We start from the raw sequence: 23,443 nt of genomic DNA, 5'->3' as shown, positions 1-23,443 counted from the left end.
TATCCACCTTATTATTATCATGATTAAGGATTGCAGGATATGAAAGCATTGTCTTCAAAAGTATTTGCTCTGCAGCTGCAATAATGTACACACAATATTATTTTTGATTATATTATAAAGAAAGTACACTGTGTACTATTTAAACTAGTTAATGTTTAAATAAACCCAAAAGGATCAATGGGCTTGTGTTTTTATCAGCTAATCTCCTGTCTCTCTGATAGCAAAAATTTTGCCGGGTCAGGTATTTATAGGTAAGTTGCATATAGAGAGGTTGGGGAATGGTCAGGAAATGGTCATGAATAAAATGAATGAGTATTTTCAATACATAAAATCACACCAACCATTTCATGCAGGTATTTTCAGCTGACATTTAGTAGCCTACCTGAAAACAGGAAGTGTTATTTCATGAACATATCAGAATACAAAAGCTGTTTCGTAACATTTACATGCAAAATAAACAGAAGGGAAAAATAAACAGCAGCAGTTGTTGAGATCTAAAGGGTATCCGTCTTGTGTTGTTAGAGTTATAAAGTGATAAAAAAATAAAAACACTATGTTTGTGCTGATCAATACCTTGGTTACTAGATCAGAGTGTCAGCAAAATCACAAGACTTTTATTAATTAAAATAACATCTTCAATCAGAGATAAACAAAAGTCCTCTCCCACATAAGACTACTACATAATTATACAAATGCATCAGTTTGTGTTTAAGACATATTTTGTGGTCTTACAGGAATGTTTCAATATTTCCAAATGCAATACTAATGTTTGGTGTTTTTAATTCATTTACATTATTATAAAGTTAAAATACTGTTTTAAGATTTCAATTTTTAAAGCCTTGTTACTAAGAGTGATTTACTATAATTTATTTATTTATTTATTTTTTTAAACATTCTGAATGTCATTCCTTACCACATCTGTAATTATAAATGAAAAATACTCCAGCATATGAAATGGGAAAACCCATGTTATAGCTAAATTAACATTCTGGCCTTTTTGGCCAACTGAATATGTCTAGACATGGAGTGATGAGAAATAACCAGTAGGTGTTAACATTTGTCAACCATTTAAGGCATGAGTCAAGGCATGATTCATAGACAGGTCTCTATCTGTTTTTGGGTTCCCCGCATCTCTCATCTGTGGTACTTTTTACTGGAAAATATCCGATGATTATATAAACATGAAGAGAAGAAAAGATCACACTAAGATAAATATACAAGATTTATAAATCAGAAGCAGTTTTTAAATGTAAAAGTGAAAACATAATGGGTGTCAGAGAAAGCAGTGTGACACACTGAAACAATGAGTCATTTCAGGGTTTTTCCCTGTGTGATCTATTCAGTGCTCATATTTTATAAAACTGGTTACTTTCTTGGTAATTGGTTAAAAATAATTTTTAGCCAGTCTGAACAGTAAATATTTACGCATTAAAACTTGGTCTCATGAGGAGCCATATAACTGTGAATACTGATATGGTAAATTCCACCAACAGATGTAAAAGCATTCAGTGTTTGAAAAAGATTATTACAAATTCAAATAATCAGCTAAACAGGAGTTACATAATGTTTCTTACATAAAGGCACAACACCATGATGGTTTGCCTGATGTTTGTTCAAATTCCTGCAGTCAAGTGGCAGCATTTAGAAAACTATAAAGAATTTTCTGCATGACATTAAACTGTTCAATATCCTCTATTGTCTAAATACATTAAATTAATGTCTGCTATTTCCTCCATTTGAAATCTCAGGATTATTTAATTCTACATATGAGCAACTAATTCCATTTGTGTAAATTAAAATGCACAATATATTAAGAGAAATGTTAATATGTAGACCTAGTAAACAGAATTAGTAAACAGGATGTTTTCATTGTGCAAAGCTAGGCAGTTCAAGATTTTTCCTATTTTGTGAAAACAAACAAACAAAAAAAACCTGATTCATTTTTGGTCTTAGATACTTTGTATGCAGCTTAGCTTTAAATTGTACCTATTATAGTTTTAATATTATGTTAATAGTTTACATAGTTGTTTATCTGGTAGAAACTTTGTGACTTATGTGAGAGAACATAATATTTCTCTTGTTGCTTATATATCTGGCATCTCCGTATTGGTTTTATAGACCCTGACACACTGCATGCCTAGTGCAGTGCTGGTAAATGACATCCTGTTTCAGACTTTTTTTTTTAATCTGACATCTATTCTGTCTGCTTATGTAACTGGCTGTAGTTGTAGCTTTTGATCTGGGTCAGATTCAATGTTTCTGTCTAGGTTTCTCCTTTTAGTAAAAACCTGTGTGATCTGATGTCTGAATGAGGGGCAAATAAAAAAATAAAGCACTGGGTCAAAGCACAGGTTTAGGATGGCAAGAAGCAAAGTGGACTCTTTGGCTAAGAATAGATGCTTCCTAATGCCACAGTCAGTGATTATCTCATTCTGTGTAAATGTATAAGGCATTCGAACTGCATGATATGGCACAAAGCACACAACATAAGCCACTGTCACCATTGCGATATTGAGAGTGGCATGGTGAGCACTGGCCTCTTCCTCAGGGTCTCCTCCACGTTTGCCCCAAAACTGTTTCAGCACCAGGCCGTTGGACATAAGCACAGCCACAGAGGCGTTCATGAAAATTGCCATGCCAAGAAAAATCGAGAGTGTGTGCCAGTGCTTGCCAACATCCTGCTTAATATCTTTACATGTTATTAAAGTGCTATTAGAAATCTTGTCCTTGATTGGGATGGCCATGTTGGGGACATTGATGAAGAGCACCAGAAGCCAGACTACTGCTGACATCATGAGGGCAAAGCCCACCTCCTGTAGACGGAACAGCTTGGAGCTCTGGGTGATCTGGAAGTAACGTTGTACACTAACAAAAGCAAGAAATATGATAGAGGCATACATGTTGATGTAGATGAGTGGTGAACTGACTTGACAGTGGAAAATTCTTAGTCTCTGGGATTCCACACCAAAGTCTATAGCGATCTTGACTGGCAATGCCAATGTCAGCAAGAAGTCAGAGGTCAGAAGGTTGATCAGGTAGACATTCATGCACTTCTTGGAGTTTCTACTGTGTATAAATGCCCAGAGTGCCACCAGGCTGCCAGCCATGCCTATCAGGAAGATAATGATGTAGAGTGTACCAAATGGCACCATCTTGTCGTTTACCACACAATTCTCATCCTTCATAATGGGACCTGCTGTAGACTTCATTTTTGGAAAGAGGTGCTGTAGAAATAACTTAGAATGTATCACAATTTATCCAGTGTGTTGGATGAGCTGATGTCATTACAAGGGACCTTGATAAGGTGTTGAATTGTGGGACCCTAACAGTACTCAGATGACTGAATGCAAAGGTGTCCCAGATTTAAGGAAGGAAGTGGTGAAAATCTGTCTTGCAGACAAGACATGCTAACTTGTCTGTTGATAGTTCAGAAGGGAAGCCTGCAGAAACAAAAAATTGCACACATTTAATATCTTTGCAAATGTTACTGTATTTTTCAGTATTGTATGAAAAGATTCATCTACAGATCGGTGCAAATTAAAGGAAAAAACATGGCTTTGTTATGCTGTATGCATTTTGCTGGTATGGTTTGAGTTTACTTGTTCCCTTAGAGGGAATAGACGCTGGAAATAAGTACAAAGTTATTCTTAATGATCAGCTTAATGCTATGATGAAACTTTTCTATCCTGATAAGAGCGGCGTCTTTCAGGACCACAATGTGGCCATTTACAGTGCACGAGGGCTTACGCTGAATCCTACACTACACAGTCAACCCACCTGAACCCAAATGAAAGACAGTACTCTCCACTACTATCATCCAAACTCCAGCTGAGGGAATATCTTTTGAAAGAATGGTGTTTATATCTTTAGGACAGTTCCAGAGAGTGATTTTCTTTACAGTTTTCTTATTTCCTCCTCACTTCATTACCCTGTTATGATATTATCTGGCCATAAGACATTGCTCCAGAATTTTATATGAAAACGGATCCTTGCCTTTCTGTAAATTTTATGTGGTTTGCATTTTGTTGTAAACCAGTCTGTGGTTTGCATTTTGTTGTAAACCATTTTGTTTATGATTATTTTTGGTATAATGCTTACATTGTCGATTTAATGTTTCTGACCTGATTAACAGTTAGCTTTTTTCATTTACATTTACATTTATGGCTTTTGTCAGGTTCCCTTATCCAGAGTGACTTACAGAAGTATGTTTGTAACAACATACTAAACAGTTGATTTTTAGTCACATACTGTTTTGGCTATGTCTGGTTGATCACTTTAGCCAATTGTTTAATTTCAAATACAATATACTGAAATGTAGACTCAAAACAACAACTTTTTAATTTTTTTTTTTTTTTTTTTTTTTTTTTTTTTTTTTTTTTTTTAATGTATACACCCTTTGTGGTATTAACTCCAGGATGATTATGTAAATGCAGAAAAGGGGAAGTAGGGAGTAAAGAAGGTTTACAAAGCCTTTAAATCCAAATATGTCTTTATGCAAAGAAATCTCATAATGAAAGTAAAATTTGTGTACTTGTTGTAAGTCAGTGTAGTTGACAAGAAGTAACAGTATTATGAACAGAGACATACAGTATATTGTGTAATTTATGTATCCACGAACATTTGATTGCTAATATTTGGCATTCATATATGCTTACATTCAAGATCTGTCTAAAAAAAAGGGCAATAGACACAGAATAATAGCCAACCAGAGTAAATCAGCCACATAGACACAAGCGACCACAAAGAAAAATACTCTCTGTGAATTTTAAAGATCACAGTTTGGTTCCTAATATGCACGTTATGAACAAAAAATACTGTACAAAAACAATTTGCTAATACAGTGTCATGTGGTGTCCCCAGTTCCACTTTTACTTCCACCTTGAGGTGAAAATCACATAGAGCAGTTTATACAATCACTGAACATTTACAATTACATTTGACCACTGTTTGACAGATATTTGTTTAACTTTAGAAAAAAGGAGCTTTCAGGATGCAGTTAAAACACATATAAGTGCCTTTATGATAAAATTATGAAGTTCAAGTAGGATTCTGTTCGTTTGAGACACTCATTTCACAAATCTCACTTTGTCTAAACCTGGATGTAGCCACAGACACTTGAGATGTTTTGTTTTAAAAAAAATAATACTTGCAAGAAATTGAAATTCCTCAAGAAGGAAAAGACAGACACACAAATACAACATGTGAAAAGAGACTCACCACATGTTCAGCTGCTCTTCGCCTCTGGCAGCATGTTGTCTCTACTAACAGTCACTTCCTTTATCATTTCTGCCTGTGATGGTGCGGCCTCATTTCTTTGAATCTAACACCTATTACGTTCTACAACACGAAAGAGGGCGTTAGTCAAACTGTGTGGTGCAATGACGTCTCGGAAACCCAAACTTTCCAGTTCTCTGTTGGAAAACCACAAAGTAATTGTCACACAAAATTTAGGCACACAAACTCAGCATACTGTCCTTGTGCCGCAGTACAACAGCGAATCATTTTGTATCTCTTTTTTCTTGATATTAGTGAGGGTAAAATCTTCGTCTGTTTGGCAGAAGCCCACACTGCTCAAGAAATTAAGGTATGATGTAACTGAAATTGCGGAAGTTGTGTCAGAGCCTCCTGGGGAAAACACCACATTTATTGGCTTGTTTCCTCTATGACTCTAAATGTTACATTAATAGAAGTAATTCTTTCTTTTGCAGTAAAGTGACTGTCAGTAAGCAGTTCAGTTTTGTTTTGTTTTTACATTGTATTACATGAGTAAATTTTCTAAAAAGTTCTAAACAGGAAAGGCAGCAACAGTAATTGTGTAACTATATTATACAGTTACATTTTTAATATGACAATATATAAACATCATGGTTATGGTTTATTTACAATACCACTGTCCATGAGACAGTACATCAGTCTGTTATCCATCCATCCATTTTCTGTACCACTTATTACACAGGGTTGCGGGGAGATGGAGCCTATCCCAGAGGACTCGGGGCACAAGTTGGGGGGACACCTTGGACAGGGTGCCAAACTGTCACAGGGCAGAGTTTCGCACACACTCATGCATGACATACAATTTAGAGATGTCAAACAGCCTACAGCGCATGTTTTCTGGGGGAAACCGGAGTCCTGGGTACTCCAGAGGGAGTACCTGGACTACCCAGAGGAAACCCCTGCAACCATGCAAACTAGCTCTGTATTCACTGCTGAATACCATCCATCCATCCATCCATCTTCTACCGCTTATCCTCTTCAGGATCACGGGGAAACGTGGAGCCTGTCCCAGGGAGCATCAGGCACAAGGCGGGGTACACCCTGGACAGGGTGCCAATCCATCGCAGGGCACACTCACACACGCATTCACACACCCATTCATACACTACGGACACTTTGGATATACCAATCAGCCTACCATGCATGTCTTTGGACTGGGGGAGGAAACCGGAGTACTTGGAGGAAACCCCCACAGCACGGGGAGAACATGCAAACTTCGCGCACACACAGGGCCACGGTGGGAATCAAACCCCCGACCCTGTTGGTGTGAGGCGAACGTGCTTAATTTATGAAGTGATAGGTTGCAGTTCTATGTTCTGGATATTATGCAGTTGAATGGCACTTTCACATCTCACTGTAACATGTGAATCCCCTGTCTCTGTGTTGCTTTGTTTTCTCATATCTCTTGGAACTTTGAGCAACCTTAGACTAGTGGACACTTGAACTTTTCTGATGCGTATTTGTTCCCGGAATCCCTTGCAAAATACAAAATATATCAGTGGATCCATGCAAGCATTGAGCACTGAAAGCAGAACTGTGACCTCCTTCATGATGTAAAACGACTTGGCTGTAGTACCACATCCCTGTAACAGGGGCTTTAGGAAGGCATAAGGGAGCCTCACTAGATGGTAGGGCACAAAGCAGACACAGAACACCACCACAAGCACTAGCATGTTGTGCTTGGACTTGGTCAGTTTACGGTGGAACCTTTGGGTCTGTGTGGAGGCGTGGCCATGTCGAAGCCTCTGCACCATGCCCCAATAGAACAGGATCAGGGACACCAGCACAAAGATGAAGAGGAGTGCAGAAACACAGTGGATGATCTTGTAGACCACGCTGACCTGATGGCTGTGTAAGGAATCACAGCCTATATCATGTGGATTTGGACCTGCCCCCCAGGATGTGCTCAGAAACACGACAGTGTAAATTAAAGCCATTGCAGATAAGGAAGTCCATGTTATAAAGGCGATGAAGCGTGCAGCACGGGCTGTCTGCAGTGCATGAGTCTCTAATGGACGAGCAATCTTTAGATATCTAAAGGAAGAAAGATAGTGGTTACTTTGACTGTGTTGGGTTTTTTTTCCATAGTACTTTATAAGCATTACTATCAATAAAGTAAAATTTCAGTGAATAGGACAGTGTTGTCCTACATGTGGATTAAATTACATGAACTAATATCTATATGGCATCTGAAACCACTTAGTCTTTTGCACGAGACTTCCTGTTCACGTACCTGTTTGCAGCGATGTAATCCATGAAGAGAATGCTGGCATACATGTTGAGATAGAAGCCCGTAGCACCAAAATTGCAGTAAATGTGTCGCATCACTGTTGATTTGCTAGCATAGTTGGCAATTCGCAGTGGCAGGACAAGGCAGAGGAAGAAGTCAGCTGCAGCCAGGTTCTTTAGGTAGATGGTGACACTGGACTGAAATCGTAGAGGGGTGCAGTAATACACTCGCATGGTGATGGCATTCAGTGCCAAACTAATGAGGCAGACTGTTGAGTAGGAAAAAATGAAAAAAGGATGGGCTGGCACCTCTGACAGGCCACAAGCGTCCAGTGTTGCATTTGTTCTGTTTGATGCCATGCTGTCATTCAAAGCAATGGTCAGACTGTTGGATGGCATTGTAGTTTTAAAACTGCATAAAGGAGATGCAAAAAATGATATAAAAACAAACTGCTCTCTAACACCTCAACTGCATGAACATTATCCAAAGCCAATGATGTATTCCTTAAACTGTATGCTATTATATACAGACAACTCGATATTAACATTTGTCCACTTGTCCAGAAACAAGTGAAAGTTTGATCAGACTAGTAAAAATAACATACAAACCACGCTTCCAATTATTTTTACAAAATAAAAATGAATGTGTTCTGAGAGGACACTATTTTCAGCATATAGCTCAAATGTGCAGCTTTCACAGCAGAGTAGCCTACCGAAGCATGTGTGCACTGGTTACAACAGTGTTACCAACTTAGCGACTTTCCTGCTAAACATGGCGATGTTTTAGACACCTTTAGAAGCTTTGCTTAGCAAGCATTGCTGACTGGTACAGAAACAGTAAAAGACACAACTTTCAACAATTCTGTGCCTTCAACTTCTCCAGTTACGTTGTCTGAAATAAGATATTTTGCGAATACAGTCAGGTCCATAAGTATTTGGCCAGTGACACAATTTTTTTTGTATTTTTTCATCTGTACACCACCACAATGGATTTAAAATGAAGAAATCAAGATGTGATTGTGCAGTGTAGACTTTCCGCTTTAATTCAAGTGGTTTAATAAAAAATATTGTATTAAGCATTAATCCATTTTCATAGGCTCAAACATCATTTGATAAACTAACAATCATGAATATTAGAATTATTTTTAATACTTGGATGCAAATTTTTTGCAGCCAATGTCTGCCTGAAATCTGGAACCCATGGACCCATCACTTAATGTTTAGTTTCTTCCCTTGAGATGTTTTGCCAGGCCTTTACTGCAGATGCCTTCAGTTGCTGTTTGTTTATGGGTCTTTCTACCTTCAGTTTTGTCTTCAGTAAGTGAAAAGCATGCTAAATTGGGTTGAGGTCATTGGACATTTAAGAAAATTTTATTTCTTTGCCTTAAGAAACCCTTGGGCTGCTTTCGCGGTACTTTTTGGGTCATTATCCATCTGTTCTGTGAAGCACTGTCCTATCAGTTTTGCAGCATTTGATTGAATCTGAGTAAAAAGTATAACTCTATACACTTCAGAATTCTTCATGTTACAGTGCTTCTATCAGCAGTCACATCATCAATACACACCAGTGACCCAGTTCCACTGGCAGCCATACATTCCCATGCCATAACACTGCTTCTACATGTTTGACAGATGATGTGGTATGCTTTGGAACATGAGCCTTTCCTGTCTTTCTCCAAACTCTTCTCTTTCCATCATTCTGCGACAAGTTAATCTTGCATCTGAACTGGTCACCCTTCACCTCCTAACACCCCCTAAAAAAAACCCGCCCCCCTCACCACCCTACCTCCCCTTCCCCCTCCTTTTTTCTTCTTTTTTTCTTTTTTAAGCAAAGTCTATTTTTTGAGTTGACCAATCCTAAAGTTTCTATTCTCTCTCTGTCTAATAGATCAGTTTTGTTTTTTCAGAATAATCATGGCCTTCTTCACTTGCATCGACAACTCTTTGGATCACATATTGAAAGTTCCCATGAACAGCTACCAAATACACATTCAATGCTTGGAATCAACTCCAGATCTTTTATCTCCTTAATTTGCCATGAAATAATGAGGAAACAGTCCACACCTGGCCATGAAACTGCTTATTGGTCAATTGTCCAATTACTTTTGAGCCTGTAAAAATGGAGGGACTCTGTGAAAAATGTAGTCCCTAAACGGTTAATGCAATATTTTTTGTTAAACCATTTGAATTAAAGCTGAAAGTCTACACTTGATCTTGATCTTGATTGCTTCATTTCAGATCCATTGTGGTGGTATACAGAGGCAAATTTACTAAAATTGTGTCCCTGTCCAAATAAATATGGACCTGACTATATGTTCAATTAGCCTATTCAGTATGGATACTGAATCAATAGCTCTTTGTGTCAATTCAAGGGCTATCACTGATATTTACGAGTGTAAAAGTGAACAAAAACTTATTCCCACGTAGAGAGATTACTTTGACATGGCTGACATGCAGGTAGCTAGATACAAAAGTAACCATCGAACTATAACCTCACAGTTTATACACACGATACACTACAAAAAATGACATCTTAACAAGTGGAAATATTTTGGATATAGTCAAATTGATTATTTTTTCAAATAAATTATTATACTATATAATTTCTTATAAATTATTAATTTATTTCAATATTTCCTGGTATAAGATTACACAAACCAAATATGAGTTATTAAACCTATTTCTCAAACTAATTTCAAGCTTTACATTTATTATTATCATTATTACATTTATTATTATTATTATTATTATTATTATTATTATTATTATTATTATTATTTACTTATTTCACTGGCATTTTAATAGATTATTTTGCTAATTTTCAGCATTTATTTCTAGAAAGGAGCTTATATTTGGTTGATTGTGATCTTATATCTTATTGTAATCTCATAATAGAAAATGCTAGATAAATTTTACTGTATTCAAGATATATTTACTTGTATTGTCTATTTTCACTATATTGTCACTTGCCATTTTTTGCAGTGATATAAGTGATATAAGTTTTTTTTTTTTAGCACATTATTATATAGAGTGAGGAAGAAGGACTCTAGCTAGCTAGTTAATCACTTGGCATTAGCTGATGTATTTTGGAAAATCAGGTAAACAAGTAAAAGGGGAAGATGGTGTGTGTGGGCGTGTGTGTGTGTGTGTGTGTGTGTGTGTGTGTGTGTGTGTGCATGCGTGCGTACATCAGAGAGAAAGCGAGAGACACCAATTAAAGCCAATACGCCCTGTAGATGGACATGCTATTTGGGAAGTGAAAATGATGTTATATGGTTCATATCTAAAATGCTACTTTCAATAGAATGATGGTTTCCTTTCAGCATCTTTTTTTTCTTTTTCTGTCTTTCTCATGCACACATTGTAAATTGTTCAGTGTCAAGTGTAACATTTTGTTAAACTTAATATTAAATGAAGTATTACTATAAATCAGTCATTTATTGACCGTTTTCAATGGACAAGTGGCTTTGGCATTCGGACAAGTAAAATGAGGATTTTACTGAATGCTAAAAGGTTAGCATTAAGCAAATAAATATTTTGAGCATCAAATAATTATACTATTTGTTTTAAATTTGCAGACTTGCTGATCATTATTTTTGTTTATTTCAAAGAATTAATATTGAAAATCAAGTATTGCATATAAGTAAAATGATGAGCTTTTACTTAACAACATCTTGTATCATTTAACAATTATTTTTAAAGAAACAAATCTGACTTTATTCTGGATTTGTTTTATACCTACATTTATAAAGCCATTGCATTGAACATAGTTATTTTTCTTTCATTTTGATTGCTTGAACGTGGCATTTTCTTTTATATTTTAATTTTGGATCAACAATGAAAAAAAAAAGGCTAATATCATTTTATTTAAATCCCAGTTGTTATGTGGTGTTTGTGTTGTGTGGTGTTATGTGTTTAATGTATGAATCATATATGGCCGATACAGTATACAGTATGTAATTTAGGAGTAATCATTTACAAAGACCTTTTGCTGTATTTTTATGGAATTTTATTTACTTTTTTTTCCAGTGAATGGATGAATGAATTAAATATTACCAAATTTGAGACTAGAGTCATCGTCATTCCCTTTATTCATACCGTTTATTTTCTATGTGTGTTAAATTTGCCAAAACCATTTATCTGAGACATACTGAAAAACTGCAACACATTTGGTATTTAAATAGGCTATGTGACGTTTTAATAATGTACAGCATAACAGGACAGGTTAGACTCACCCTTTCACAGTCATCTGCAGTCATTAAGAGCGCAGCAGTGCTGCTATCTCTGTTTTTTATTTGACCATTACTTCCTTCTATGAACCTAAACAAGGAAGGAAAATTGGTTTCGATGTAAATAAGTGCTTTTGTTTATGAGATAGATGGTGTTGTGATAATGTGCATGACTGATGCACTGTCATCATCCATCACAACCAATAAGTGATAACAGATAATGCTGCAGACCTGCCCCCAACCCCCAATGATTTGCATGGGTTCCTGAAAACTTTGTTCCTTTGTATACTATGTATGTATTCTACATATTTATGCTGATTAGAAACCACATTATTCCGACACTGAATACCACACCAAATGCAAAGTGTATTATTTGTGTTTCCTGTAGACCACAGGTTCCGGACCCTGATCCTAGAATACGTTCGACCTAATAATCCAACTAATCTACTCAGCTAATTAACAGCCCATCTTAAGCTGAAGTAAATGTGATTGAGCAGAGAAACCCTAACATACACGACATGGGTTACACCAGGACCAAGGGTGGAAGTCTGTGCTGTAGGGCATTATTTTGCTTTTGTTTATTGTTGCTACAGCTGCTTGTCAATGTGTGCATTGTACGTTTTTACAGAGAGAGTTCAATTCAATTCTGGCTGTGACATATAGTGTTTTGATCAAACTCACTATCAGAGGACAACAATGAAATATTACAAGCTCCACAGTTTTGCAACAATGACTGAGAGCCCCATGTGATGTGTGATGACTGTGTATTATGTGTCTATGTGTTGCCCCCTTATGGAATCTGTTCACAAATTCAATTACATTCCAGGCTTCCTGCAATCCTGTGTAAGATAAGCAGTACAGAAAATGGATGGATGGATGTCTTAGCAACAAATTATTGGTCAGAAGATTAAGCAAGAATTAAACAAATGCACTCTTTACTTCTGTTGCAGTGAACTGTTTGGGGAAAATCTATAGAAACAGAGAAATTCACTTACATAGTCTTCTTGTATCATGATAATTATTATATAATGTTTGATGTAAAACCGACACATTTCTGGGTGTACAAAATTGAAATAAAGTAAAAATAAAACAAAATAATAAAGTTCAAATAAAAAGATGTCTGCACGTTTACCCACAGCGCATTACATTTAAAGAAATCTAAGGTAAAAGCTATCCCATACTAAGGTACTTTATGTATTTCTTTAATTCTTGCTAATTTCCTGACCAGTGATTTGTTGTTAAAACCATTAAAAGCTTAATATTTTGCCCAGGAGTGTACTCTGACTCAGTAACCTTTTCATTCTGAAGCAAGCTCAACAAATTTGGAGTTTCAGTTTGGTAGCCAGCTTCACTTAACTAAAAATTCAGAAGCTGCTTTAACTGCGGTATTAACAACTCATTAAGTCAGGCTTTTCTCACCAATTTCTACACCCATTCACTTTAAAAAGGACAGGTCTCACATTGGCCCAAAAGCTTGTTGGAAAAGCTGGAGATAGATCAGGTTGGTAGAGTGGGTTGTCCAGTAATCGTAGGATTGGCGGTTCGATTCCTGGCCCGGGTGACTCCACTTGTCGAAGTGTCCTTGGGCAAGACGCTGTACCCCAAGTTGCTCCCGATGGTAAGCTAGTGCCTTGCATGGCAGCTCCTGCTACCACTGGTGTGTGAGTGAATGGGTGAATGAGACACAGTGTAAAGTACTTTGGATAAAAGCGCTATATAAGTGCGCCATTTACCATTTATTTACCAAATAAATAAATACTGTCGCTGCTGCCAGGCACGTGGCAAAAATATCTAACTGTGTACATGCATAAATTGTAATAGACAATTTTATTTCAATTCACATATCACTTGTAATGTGTTTAAAATAAAAATGTAATTGTAAATGAAATAATTAGCAGTAAATTGTTATTGCTAATTTCAGCTGCAATCCCAACGGCATTAGACAGTCTTGGCAGATAAAATACCAAATATAAAATATTATGCAAATTGGTAAGCAGGCTATACTTGTTTAAAAATTTATGACCCTGGGGACTGGTGGTTGTCCTTCACCCTCAAATGATACCGGCTGAAGAATTGGCCCTATAATGGAAGGCCACACCTCTGAAATACACTATATGGCCAAATGCTTGTGCACACCTGACCATCACACCCATATGTGCTTTTTGAACATCCCATTCCAGATTCAGTACTTCTTTTGCTGTTATAATAACTGCCAATCTTTTGGGAAGGCTTTCCACTAGATTTTGGAGTGTGGCTGTGGGGATTTGTCCATTCAGCCACATGAGAATTAGTGAGGTCCGGCACTGATGTTGGGTGAGGAGGTCTGGGATGCAGCTAGCGTTCCAGTTCATGCCAAAAGTGTTCAGTGGGGTTGAGGTCAGGGCTCTGTGCAGGCCACTTGATTTCTTCAACTCTAACCTTGGCAAACCATGTCTTCATGGACCTTTGCACAGGGGCTTTGTCATGCTGGAACAGGTTCGGGCCCCTTAGTTCCTGTTCAATTACATGCTCCTGTAGAGTCATAATACTACAGCATACAGAGACATCCTATACAATTGTGTGTTTCCAACTTTGTGGCAGCAGTTTGGGGAAGACCCAAATATAGATATGATGGTCAGGTGTCCACAAACTTTGACAATATTGTGCATTTCTTCTGACCCAGGAGAAGTTAAGAACAAGTTGGCTAAAATAAACGTGTATTTAAATAGATGTTAAGTATAATAAACTGTTTTTCCTCTTTGTTCAATAATATTTTTAGAGCTTTTCTACGCTATACATGAGGTGACAACTGCATACTGGCTCAAGTTAGTCCAGTGTATTCACTCCACTGATTGTAGCCAATTTTGTAAATATTCCAGATTCTCCAAACTGGTGGTGCCCATGATTACATTAATTATACAGTCTCTGTGTGCTCTGAGCGGCTTTTGGAGGTAAACGCACTACTTTCATGTTAAATTGCCACAGTGGTCTACATCTGTCTAAAAGAATTCTTGTTTTGCTGGACTATTAAAAAGGGTTAGTATTGAAAGTGGTATAGTATTGCAGTGTTGAAAGGTCAAGACAACTGACAAATAAAAAGTAATTGGTCAAATAAAGATCATGTCCACTGTTTCATGTGGGGTGTTTGTGTAGTAACATAAATTCATTAAGTAACAAAGAATTGTTCTGCAATGGCCTGTCTTACAGCTGATTGGTCCATCTTCACAGGGTACACCAAATCAGGAAGCCCCTCCTTCTTAATCATGGCTATATTGTGCAACACTGTGTTATGTCACATGCATTGGCTGGGTCTACACCTAACAGTCTTAAACAATTAAAGTGGGACTTTAGAATCCCAAAGGTGATTTCTTATCCTGACCCTGGTTTTGCATGACCCTCTTAAATTGAACCTGAGGTATAGGCAGTGGCCCTGGATATGGAGTCTTCAAGTTAATTTATGCAGGCATACCCTCTGTCTCTATGCAGCTCATTTAACTGAACTACAATGCAGAATGGACAGGAACATTATAAGAAAATATATTTAAAACAAACCTATACACAGTATTAGTCCAGCATTCAAACCAAGCTCTAAGTGGTGACATTGTGTACACTCCCTGAGAATACAAGTCAGGAACTGACCAATGCAATTCTGCCTTAATTCTATGAGTCAGGAACTGAGAACAGGTCATGGAAACTGGGGATAAAAGGTCTGAAGGTGCCCTTTATTCAAGTTCTGTTAAAGCTCAGCTTGTTACTAGGTATTTCAGGAAGGTTATTAGATAGTAGTCTGCTGAACACTGATGCTATGCAATGACTTCCTTTTAATATAGTCAGATTCATGCATCAACAGGGATGCTCTGATAGTGATGCGTGTGCAGTCTAGTGCAGTGATTACTCTGGAAAATATTAATTGACTACAGACACATTATAAAATTTATAACATATCATGTCCTATTTATGGAATTGTTTAATATATAAATATTGTTTTTACAAATCTATATGTACAATAGCAAAAACAAGTTTAATTCATTACATGTTTCATTACTGTGTTAAGGAGAATTTAGTTTTTATATTAAACATATAAAAACCAAATTTGGGTTACAAAGTTGTACAAAAGTCCCAGTTTTTATGAGCTCTGCATTATTCAGTCCGATAATGCTAATGGGTTAAAAAGATATTTGACATTTGAGAAGGTTTTTGATGATTAAAATATTTGGCTTTGATTTCTCCTTTTGGTCACAGTGGCTGTGCAAAATGAGACAGAAACTGGAAGACACAGCACTGCTGATGTGCTCATCTTGTTGTTGTTTTAGCATTGTGTAATTAATCCACTGCAACAACCTTGGTGTCCGTCAGCAACCATCAATTCCTCTTTCTATTTCCATTTCGTCTCTACAAATTGCTGGTACTTAGTCTATTGGTAACAGAGGGCACCCCATTAATAACCTCTGCAGTAGACCGCTTATGTAGCAGCAACTCTCGAAATGTCTTACACATGAGGAAGTAGATCAGGGGGTCTAGACACACATTAAATGAAGCCATGAACAGTGTTGCCTCTTTGGCCTGGAAGAGATGATATTGGGTTTCAGTGCTAAGACTGGTGTTGAACCTCTGGCTCAGGGTGTAGGGCACTCGACAAATATGATATGGCACAAAGCAGACAAAAAACACAATCAGCAAGCTGAAAATACTTTGGTTAGACTTGCGGCTTGCTTTGCTGCTGCCCCGCTTTACTCTTCGGTAGGATTGGTACACCTGCCAGGCTATGGAAGAGTAGCAGAAAGACATGAACACAAGTGTCACCCAGAAGATGGCCACAACAGAGTGGACAGAGGCTTCATGCCAGCTGCGCCCAAGTTCGCTCTTCAGGTCCATGCATGAGCAACCCTCTGCAGCAGGCTTGTTGGTCAGCAGTGAGTTGGGGAGCATGCAGAGTAGCATCAATGCCCAGGACAGAAACACCAGACATCTGGCTACAGCTACCTGCTGCAGGAAAGTGGCGACACGTACAGAGCAAGGCCGAGGTGAGCACGAGGATGCATGCACGATCTTGACATAGCGCTCCAGGCTGATGAGGCTCATGAAGATGATGCCTGTATACATGCCTAAGTAGAAGAGCACAGCTGTGTAGCGGCACACCACCAGTCTCAAGTACCATCCGCCAAAGCCTAGGTCATTGGCCATGCGCCAAGGAAAGGAGAACAGCATCAGAAGGTCAGCCACCACCATGTTCTTCAGGTACACCACCAGGCCTGAGGTGCTGGGTACTTGGAAGAAGATCCACGCTGCCAAGCCATTTAAGATCAGACCAGTGGCGCAGGTCAGTGCATAGAGCACTGGGAGACCCACGTGTGTGAATACACTGCTGAAGTCTGTGCTGTTTCCACTTCGAAGGTCTCCGCAGCCAGGGGGCTGAGTGGTATTGCTGTAGTTCATACCTGAAAAACACGATAAATGTCTATAAGCCTTATAAATGTCTATAGAAACTTTTCACACTGACATTTTTAGAGTTTTCCACTATAGCTGCCACATATACAGGTATATGACACATTTCGTTTTTCTCATTTCAGAAGCACAACTTAAAATGTAATAGATCGTAAAAGATATTTCTGTAAGCACTGTCACATTGCACACTCATGGCACTGAGAGTTTTGCTTCATGTTTCTCTATATTAAGCATAGTTTTAGCTAGTCTTATTAATGCTACACTGTCAGGAGAAATTATGCAGTGATACACTCTAATAAACACTGCATTAGAAACAACACAAATTGGGTTATTTTTAGCCCAATGGCTGAGTAAATGTAGGTCAGAACAAATGTTGGGATTGGCCATCAAGTTGGGTTGTTAATTTTAACCCAGCAAATGGTTTGTTTTTCAACTCAAAGGATGTTTTAATTTGCACAAATACACTGGGTTAATTTTATTTCATAAATGGGTTAATATTCATCCATCCATCCATCCATCTTGTATACCGCTTATCCTTTTCAGGGTCACGGGGGAACCTGGAGCCTATCCCAGGGAGCATAGGGCACAAGGCGGGGTACACTCTGGACGGTGTGCCAATCCCTCGCAGGGCACAATCACATACACAGTCACACACCCATTCATACACTATGGACACTTTGGACATGCCAATCAGCCTACCATGCATGTCTTTGGACTGGGGGAGGAAACCCCCGCAGCACAGGGAGAACATGCAAACTCTGCACACACAGAGCAGCGGGGGAATCGAACTCTCAACCCTGGCAGTGTGAGGTGAACGTGCTAACCACTAAGCCGCCATGCGCATGGGTTAACATTATTAGGGTTATTTATACCCTTTGAAAATGTCAAATATAAGACATTATAAACAAATATGTCAACATGCTATTTCGTCTATTTATACACAAGAAGGTGTTCAGACATGTATTGTTAGAGCTGCTAAAGTGGTGTTTATATACAGACTTTGAAGAAATTACTAAAATAAGTCATATATTTTAAATGGAATCGCCAGATTTTGATCAAAGGAGACTTTTAAAACATCCAAAAAACTGAGTAATCAACTTACGATCCAGTGGCATTACAAACAAGTAAGCCAAAGCTAACGAAGATAGCGGTGCATTTAATGTCATGTAAACGGGACCGTTATTGCACATTTGAGCTTTTTCTAGTGTACAGTAATGGTTTTATGGATACATATAGTGATATGAACCTTATTTCTCCAAATAAATCGAACAATCTGTCCGTGTGAAAACCATTGCCGCCACCTGGGGCGAATTCAAACAGACTGTGCTGAGTTGATTTGACTCAAGAATCTGGGCTGAGGATCGGGGTGGAGGAGGGGTGTACTGATTCAACTGTCAGTGAAATGACCCAGCCACTAACCCAGCAATTGGGTTACACAAAACTACCCAAAAACGACCTAAGTCTGAGAAAATAACCCAATTAAATGACCCAAAATGCTCAACCTAGCGTTTGGGTAGAAAAAATAACCCAGCATTTTTAGAGCATAGAGAAACAGTTTCCCCTTAATAACACTATACTGTGAAGGAAAAAAATACACACAAGTTCTTTAAGGGCACAGTTTAAATAGTTTTGTGTGTGTGTGTAATAGAAATGGTTATGTTTGCAATCACAGCACGCTCTTAGCACTTTTGTTTGTTGAAATCTGTTTACATATTACTACATAATCCATTTAATGTGGAAATTTTTCACCAACTCGCTGAGGGAGGAAGCTGATGACATGAGGAATTATAAACATAAGAGAAGGTTAAATTATCTGGACAGAGTTTAGTTGAGGTTTATGTTGTTATAGGAATACTGGGGTTAAAGTGTTTTGGAATTTTGGAAATTGTGTCTTTTCTTTTATTATATATATATATATATATATATATATATATATATATATATATATATATATATATATATATATATATAATATGGATTCTAGTTCTAAAAAGTATGGCCTCAAACTATAAGCTTCACTGAGCCTCAGAATGTTGTCATGTCATGCAAAATCGAAATGGAAATATTCAATGCATGAAAACCACCAAACCACATTCAAATAGATTTCCATGGAACATTGTACTGTTTGTAGGGATGTCACGAGAACCGATACATCAGTACCAAGTCGGTACCAACATTCTTAGAATGTGACAGTACTTGTTTTTCTGGAGTAGCCTTTGCACCGATTGTAACGAAAGTACCGTCAGTACCGACAGTACCGAGGTTGTGATTCTTCTGGACCTGATGGGGGCAGCAAATACGCGCAAGTGTTTTAGTCGGTCCACAAGTGGTGAAGAAGAAGAGGAACGGCGACAAGCACACGGGAAAAACTACAGAAGTTTAGCTTAGCTTAACAAGTTTAGCTCCGCCCCAACTCGTTGAGAGGAAAGCTAGTATCGGTTGCCGGTATGCCGGTATCGTTCATTTCAAACAAAGCGAGGAAACACCTGGAATTTGGTGAAGCACCTGAAAGACGGATCCTATAATATATTTGTTTGAGGCAGCTGGCATTGTAGCCGTGAAACCAGCTAACGTTATGCTCCATGTAATGTTTGCGATAGACAGTTATTTATTAACGATGTTAACACATTGCAATTTTATAAACTACCTCCTAATGGGCCACCATGCATCGCCATTCAGCCCGTGTCCTGTCAGCAAACTGTAGCCAAATGTCACTAATAATTATTCAAATGTTCATGCTTTTAATAAATCTTTTTGGCCTGCCACCATATCAGTGAATTTAAATGCTTGCATTCAGAGTATAAGGTGTGTGTGCTCGCATTTAGGAGTGCACCTCCGGAGACTCATTGTCAGACAGTGTTTGATAACTAAAATACCCACCCCCCTCTCCCTGCCAGAATCAAGAAGCTGTCCTCCAGTTTTTTATTTTATTTTTTTTATCTTATTTTTATACCACACCATGGTATAGACTTTGGTATTGAGTATCGTGTACTTTTGGTGGTATCGGTACCGACTACTAGATTTTTGGTATCGTGACATCCCTAACTGTTTGTAGTGATAAATGTCTATAAGCCTTATAAATATCTATAGAAACTTTTCACACTGACATTTTTAGAGGTTTCCGCTATAGCTGCCACAGATATATGACACATTTCCTTTTTCTCATTTCAGAAGCACAGCTTAAAATGTAATAGATCGTGAAAGATATTTCTGTAAGCACTGTCACATTGCACACTCATGGCACTGAGAGTTTTGCTTCATGTTTCTCCATATTAAGCATAGTTTTAGCTAGTCTTATCAATGCTACACTGTCAGGAGAAATTATGCAGTGATACACTCTAATAAACACTGGATTAGAAACAACACAAATTGGGTTATTTTTAGCCCAATGGCTGAGTAAATGTAGGTCAGAACAAATGTTGGGATTGGCCATCAAGTTGGGTTGTTAATTTTAACCCAGCAAATGGTTTGTTTTTCAGCCCAAAGGATGGTTTCATTTTTACAAAAATGCTTGCTTAATTTTATTTCATAAATGGGTTAATATTATCAGGGTTATTTTTACCCTTTGAAAATGTCAAATATAAGCCACTATAAACAAATATTTCAACATGGCATCTCCTTTATTTATACACAAGAAGGTGTTCAGACATGTATTGTTAGAGCTGCTAAAGTGGTGTTTATACACAGACTTTGAAGTAAATTACTAAAATAAGTCATATATTTAAGACAAAATTGCCAGATTTTGCTCAAAGGAGACGTTTAAAACATCCAAAAAACTGAGAAATCAACTTACTGGGCATTACAAACATGTATGCCAAAGCTAACAAAGTCATGTAAACTGGACTGTTATTGCACATTTGAGCTTTTACAGTAATGGTTTTATATATACATATATTGATGCGAACCTTGTTTCTCCAGATAAATCTAACAATCTGTCTGTGTGAAAACCGTTACCTCCACCTGAGGCGAATTCAAACAGACTGTGCTGAGTTGATTTGACCCAAGGAGCTGGTCTGAGGATCGGGGTGGAGGAGGGGTGCACTGATTCAACTGTCAGTGAAATGACCCAGCCACTAACCCAGCATTTGGGTTACACAAAACTACCCCAAAACTACCCAAGACTGAGAAAATAACCCAAAATGCTCAACCCAGCATTTGGGTAGAAAAAATAACCCAGCATTTTTAGAACATAGAGAAATAGTTTCCCCTTAATAACACTATTCTGTGAATGAAAAAAATACACACAAGTTCTTTAAGGGCACAATTTAAATAGTTTTGTGTGTGTAATAGAAAGGATTATGTTTGCAATCACAGCACAACCTTAACATTGTGTTTGTTGAAATCTGTTTACATATTACATAATTATTATAAATTTTTCACCAAGCTCGCTGAGGGAGGAAGCTGATGACATGAGGAATTATAAACATAAGAGAAGGTTAAATCATTTGGATAAAGTTTAGTTGAGGTTTATGTTGTTATAGGAATACCGGGGTTAAAGTGTTTTAGAATTTTGGAAATTTTGTCTTACTTTTAGTGTATATGGCTTCTAGTTATAAACAGTATGGCCTCAAACAAGCTTCACTGAGCCTATGAATGTTGTCATGTCATGCAAAATCGAAATGGAAATATGCAATACATTAAAACAACCAAACTACATTCAAATACAGTTGCATGGAACATTTGTACTGTTTACTGCATTATATATGTATACAAATACAAACCCAGTAGAACATATTTATGTTATACAAATATGTTTTAAGCACCAGTTAAATAAATAAGTCTTAATGTTCTTCAGCTGAATGAATATATATTTGTAGGTTTTGTGGCTCGAATAGTGCTTCACAAAATATAGCAATGTGTTATTTAGTATCATCAATTCAAACAATACTTCAAACTAAAAACAACACACTATTGCCTCCATACAAGACCAACATTTTAGTGATCTCATCAAATTAAAATAAAATACAAATTCTGAAAATTGTAAAAGTTCAGAAATCATAAAATGATACTAACCTTGAGCGCAGCAAACAGGCAAACTGTGCTGAGATTAGTATTGTCACTGTGTTTGAGCCTCTGTTAGATGGATGTATGAGCCAGGAGGTAATCAAACAGCAGATAATGTCTTACTTCTTTGTGGGTGGATTCTGCTTATAAACACCACTGAGCATGATAATGCTTCCACAAATAAAGACACACATACAGGAACAGTCCTCTGAGCTTGCTGTTTTACTTCTATTTCCTCTTCTCTTCTTAATCCCTGTTGTGAGCTTTTTGTGAACACAAACATGCTCCAGTCTTTTTCTGGTTGTCTTTCTTAGCAGCTGCATGCTCCATCTATACTCCCTTTTGAAACTTTTTGAAACCACACACTTTCCTGTTCTGCCTCTCTTTATCAGAGCCATTCCCTGCAGAGCTTGGTGGGAGTTTGCGGGGGATGTTCATTAGAAGCAAAAAATGGATGAAAAGTCATGTTGACTCTCATTTTGTTTCCCTCCTGTAATACCCCAGCTCAGTTTCGGCTATGGTATAAATATACCTCCAGAATGACCCTCATTCTTCTGTAAGGCACAAGTTTAAGAGTACAGTTTATAAAAAATAGAAATAGAGACATATTTTATTATTATTATTATTATTATTATTATTATTATTATTATTATTATTATTATAATCTCAACATAAGTTCTCAACATTTGCAGACTCATGAAGCCATGCACACCAGCCTATATGTATATTACTATTATTAACTGTTCTTTAATAAATACAAATAGGGTTTCAAATTGCTATGTCTTCAAATGCTGGTTAAACGAGTTCCTCATTACTGATTTGTCAGGAGTCAGGAGATCTTAACGCTTATAGCGGAAGCTATAATTGTTGAATTGTTGCTTTTTTCTGCAGCATCAATTACATCACACCATACAGAGGTTACTGGAGATAAATGAATGAATAATGCATTATATAATCACAGAAAAGTTTGCAGTGACACAAGTCTAAAGCTCATAGCTTTTTCCAAAACACCCTGTTTCTTTGGAAACTGTGTATGGATGGTGATGGCGATGATACTTCCTGTCTTTTAAAGAGCTAAATGTCACATCCTAATAACAAAGTCACATGGCCATGTATGAGCTAGTTGAGTTCCATGTGAATGATTTTGCTTCTTATATATAAACTGAGCCTTAAAGTTCTGCTTATGGCATAATAATAATAATAATAATAATAATAATAATAATAATAATAATAATAATAATAATAATAATAATAATAAATAAACACTAGCAGATGTAGGTAGC

General features: G+C 37.3%; 2 protein-coding genes across 3 annotated transcripts; both read right to left on the bottom strand.

Annotated features, from left to right (window-relative positions):
* Positions 1-594: 594 nt before the first annotated feature.
* Positions 595-7,878, bottom strand: LOC108278364 (G-protein coupled receptor 171). 2 transcript variants are annotated; one of them, XM_053687429.1, is made up of 3 exons: positions 7,508-7,878; positions 5,218-7,308; positions 3,218-3,440 (listed from the first exon to the last, which is right to left on the bottom strand). In XM_053687429.1, exons 1-2 carry the CDS (start codon positions 7,861-7,863, stop codon positions 6,561-6,563), a joined length of 1,104 nt encoding a protein of 367 aa, XP_053543404.1. In that variant the 5' UTR covers positions 7,864-7,878; the 3' UTR covers positions 3,218-3,440; positions 5,218-6,560. The 2 variants fall into 2 exon arrangements, with proteins under 2 accessions (XP_017347190.1, XP_053543404.1); XM_017491701.3 differs by lacking the exon at positions 7,508-7,878 and having other exon boundaries at positions 595-3,440; positions 5,218-6,521.
* A 7,499-nt stretch (positions 7,879-15,377) lies between these two features.
* On the bottom strand, positions 15,378-22,505 carry LOC108277515 (P2Y purinoceptor 14). Its single transcript, XM_017490338.3, has 2 exons — positions 22,170-22,505; positions 15,378-17,149 (listed from the first exon to the last, which is right to left on the bottom strand). Exon 2 carries the CDS (start codon positions 17,145-17,147, stop codon positions 16,104-16,106), a length of 1,044 nt encoding a protein of 347 aa, XP_017345827.1. The 5' UTR covers positions 17,148-17,149; positions 22,170-22,505; the 3' UTR covers positions 15,378-16,103.
* Between the last annotated feature and the right edge of the window lie 938 nt (positions 22,506-23,443).

This window comes from Ictalurus punctatus, chromosome 17 (genome assembly GCF_001660625.3).
Source record: "Ictalurus punctatus breed USDA103 chromosome 17, Coco_2.0, whole genome shotgun sequence".
Lineage (NCBI taxonomy): Eukaryota > Metazoa > Chordata > Actinopteri > Siluriformes > Ictaluridae > Ictalurus > Ictalurus punctatus.
The sequence above is the reverse complement of the archived record's forward strand: the minus strand, read 5'-3'. Positions and strand labels throughout refer to the sequence as shown.

Bases quoted from the DNA above. Each gene is read 5' to 3' on its own strand.
- LOC108278364 (XM_053687429.1), bottom strand. From the start codon at position 7,863: ATGGCATCAAACAGAACAAATGCAACACTGGACGCTTGTGGCCTGTCA. The intron at 7,309-7,507 runs GTACGTGAACAG...TTCTTCCTTTAG, and splicing joins GATTACATCGCTGCAAACAG to ATATCTAAAGATTGCTCGTC.
- LOC108277515 (XM_017490338.3), bottom strand. From the start codon at position 17,147: ATGAACTACAGCAATACCACTCAGCCCCCTGGCTGCGGAGACCTTCGA.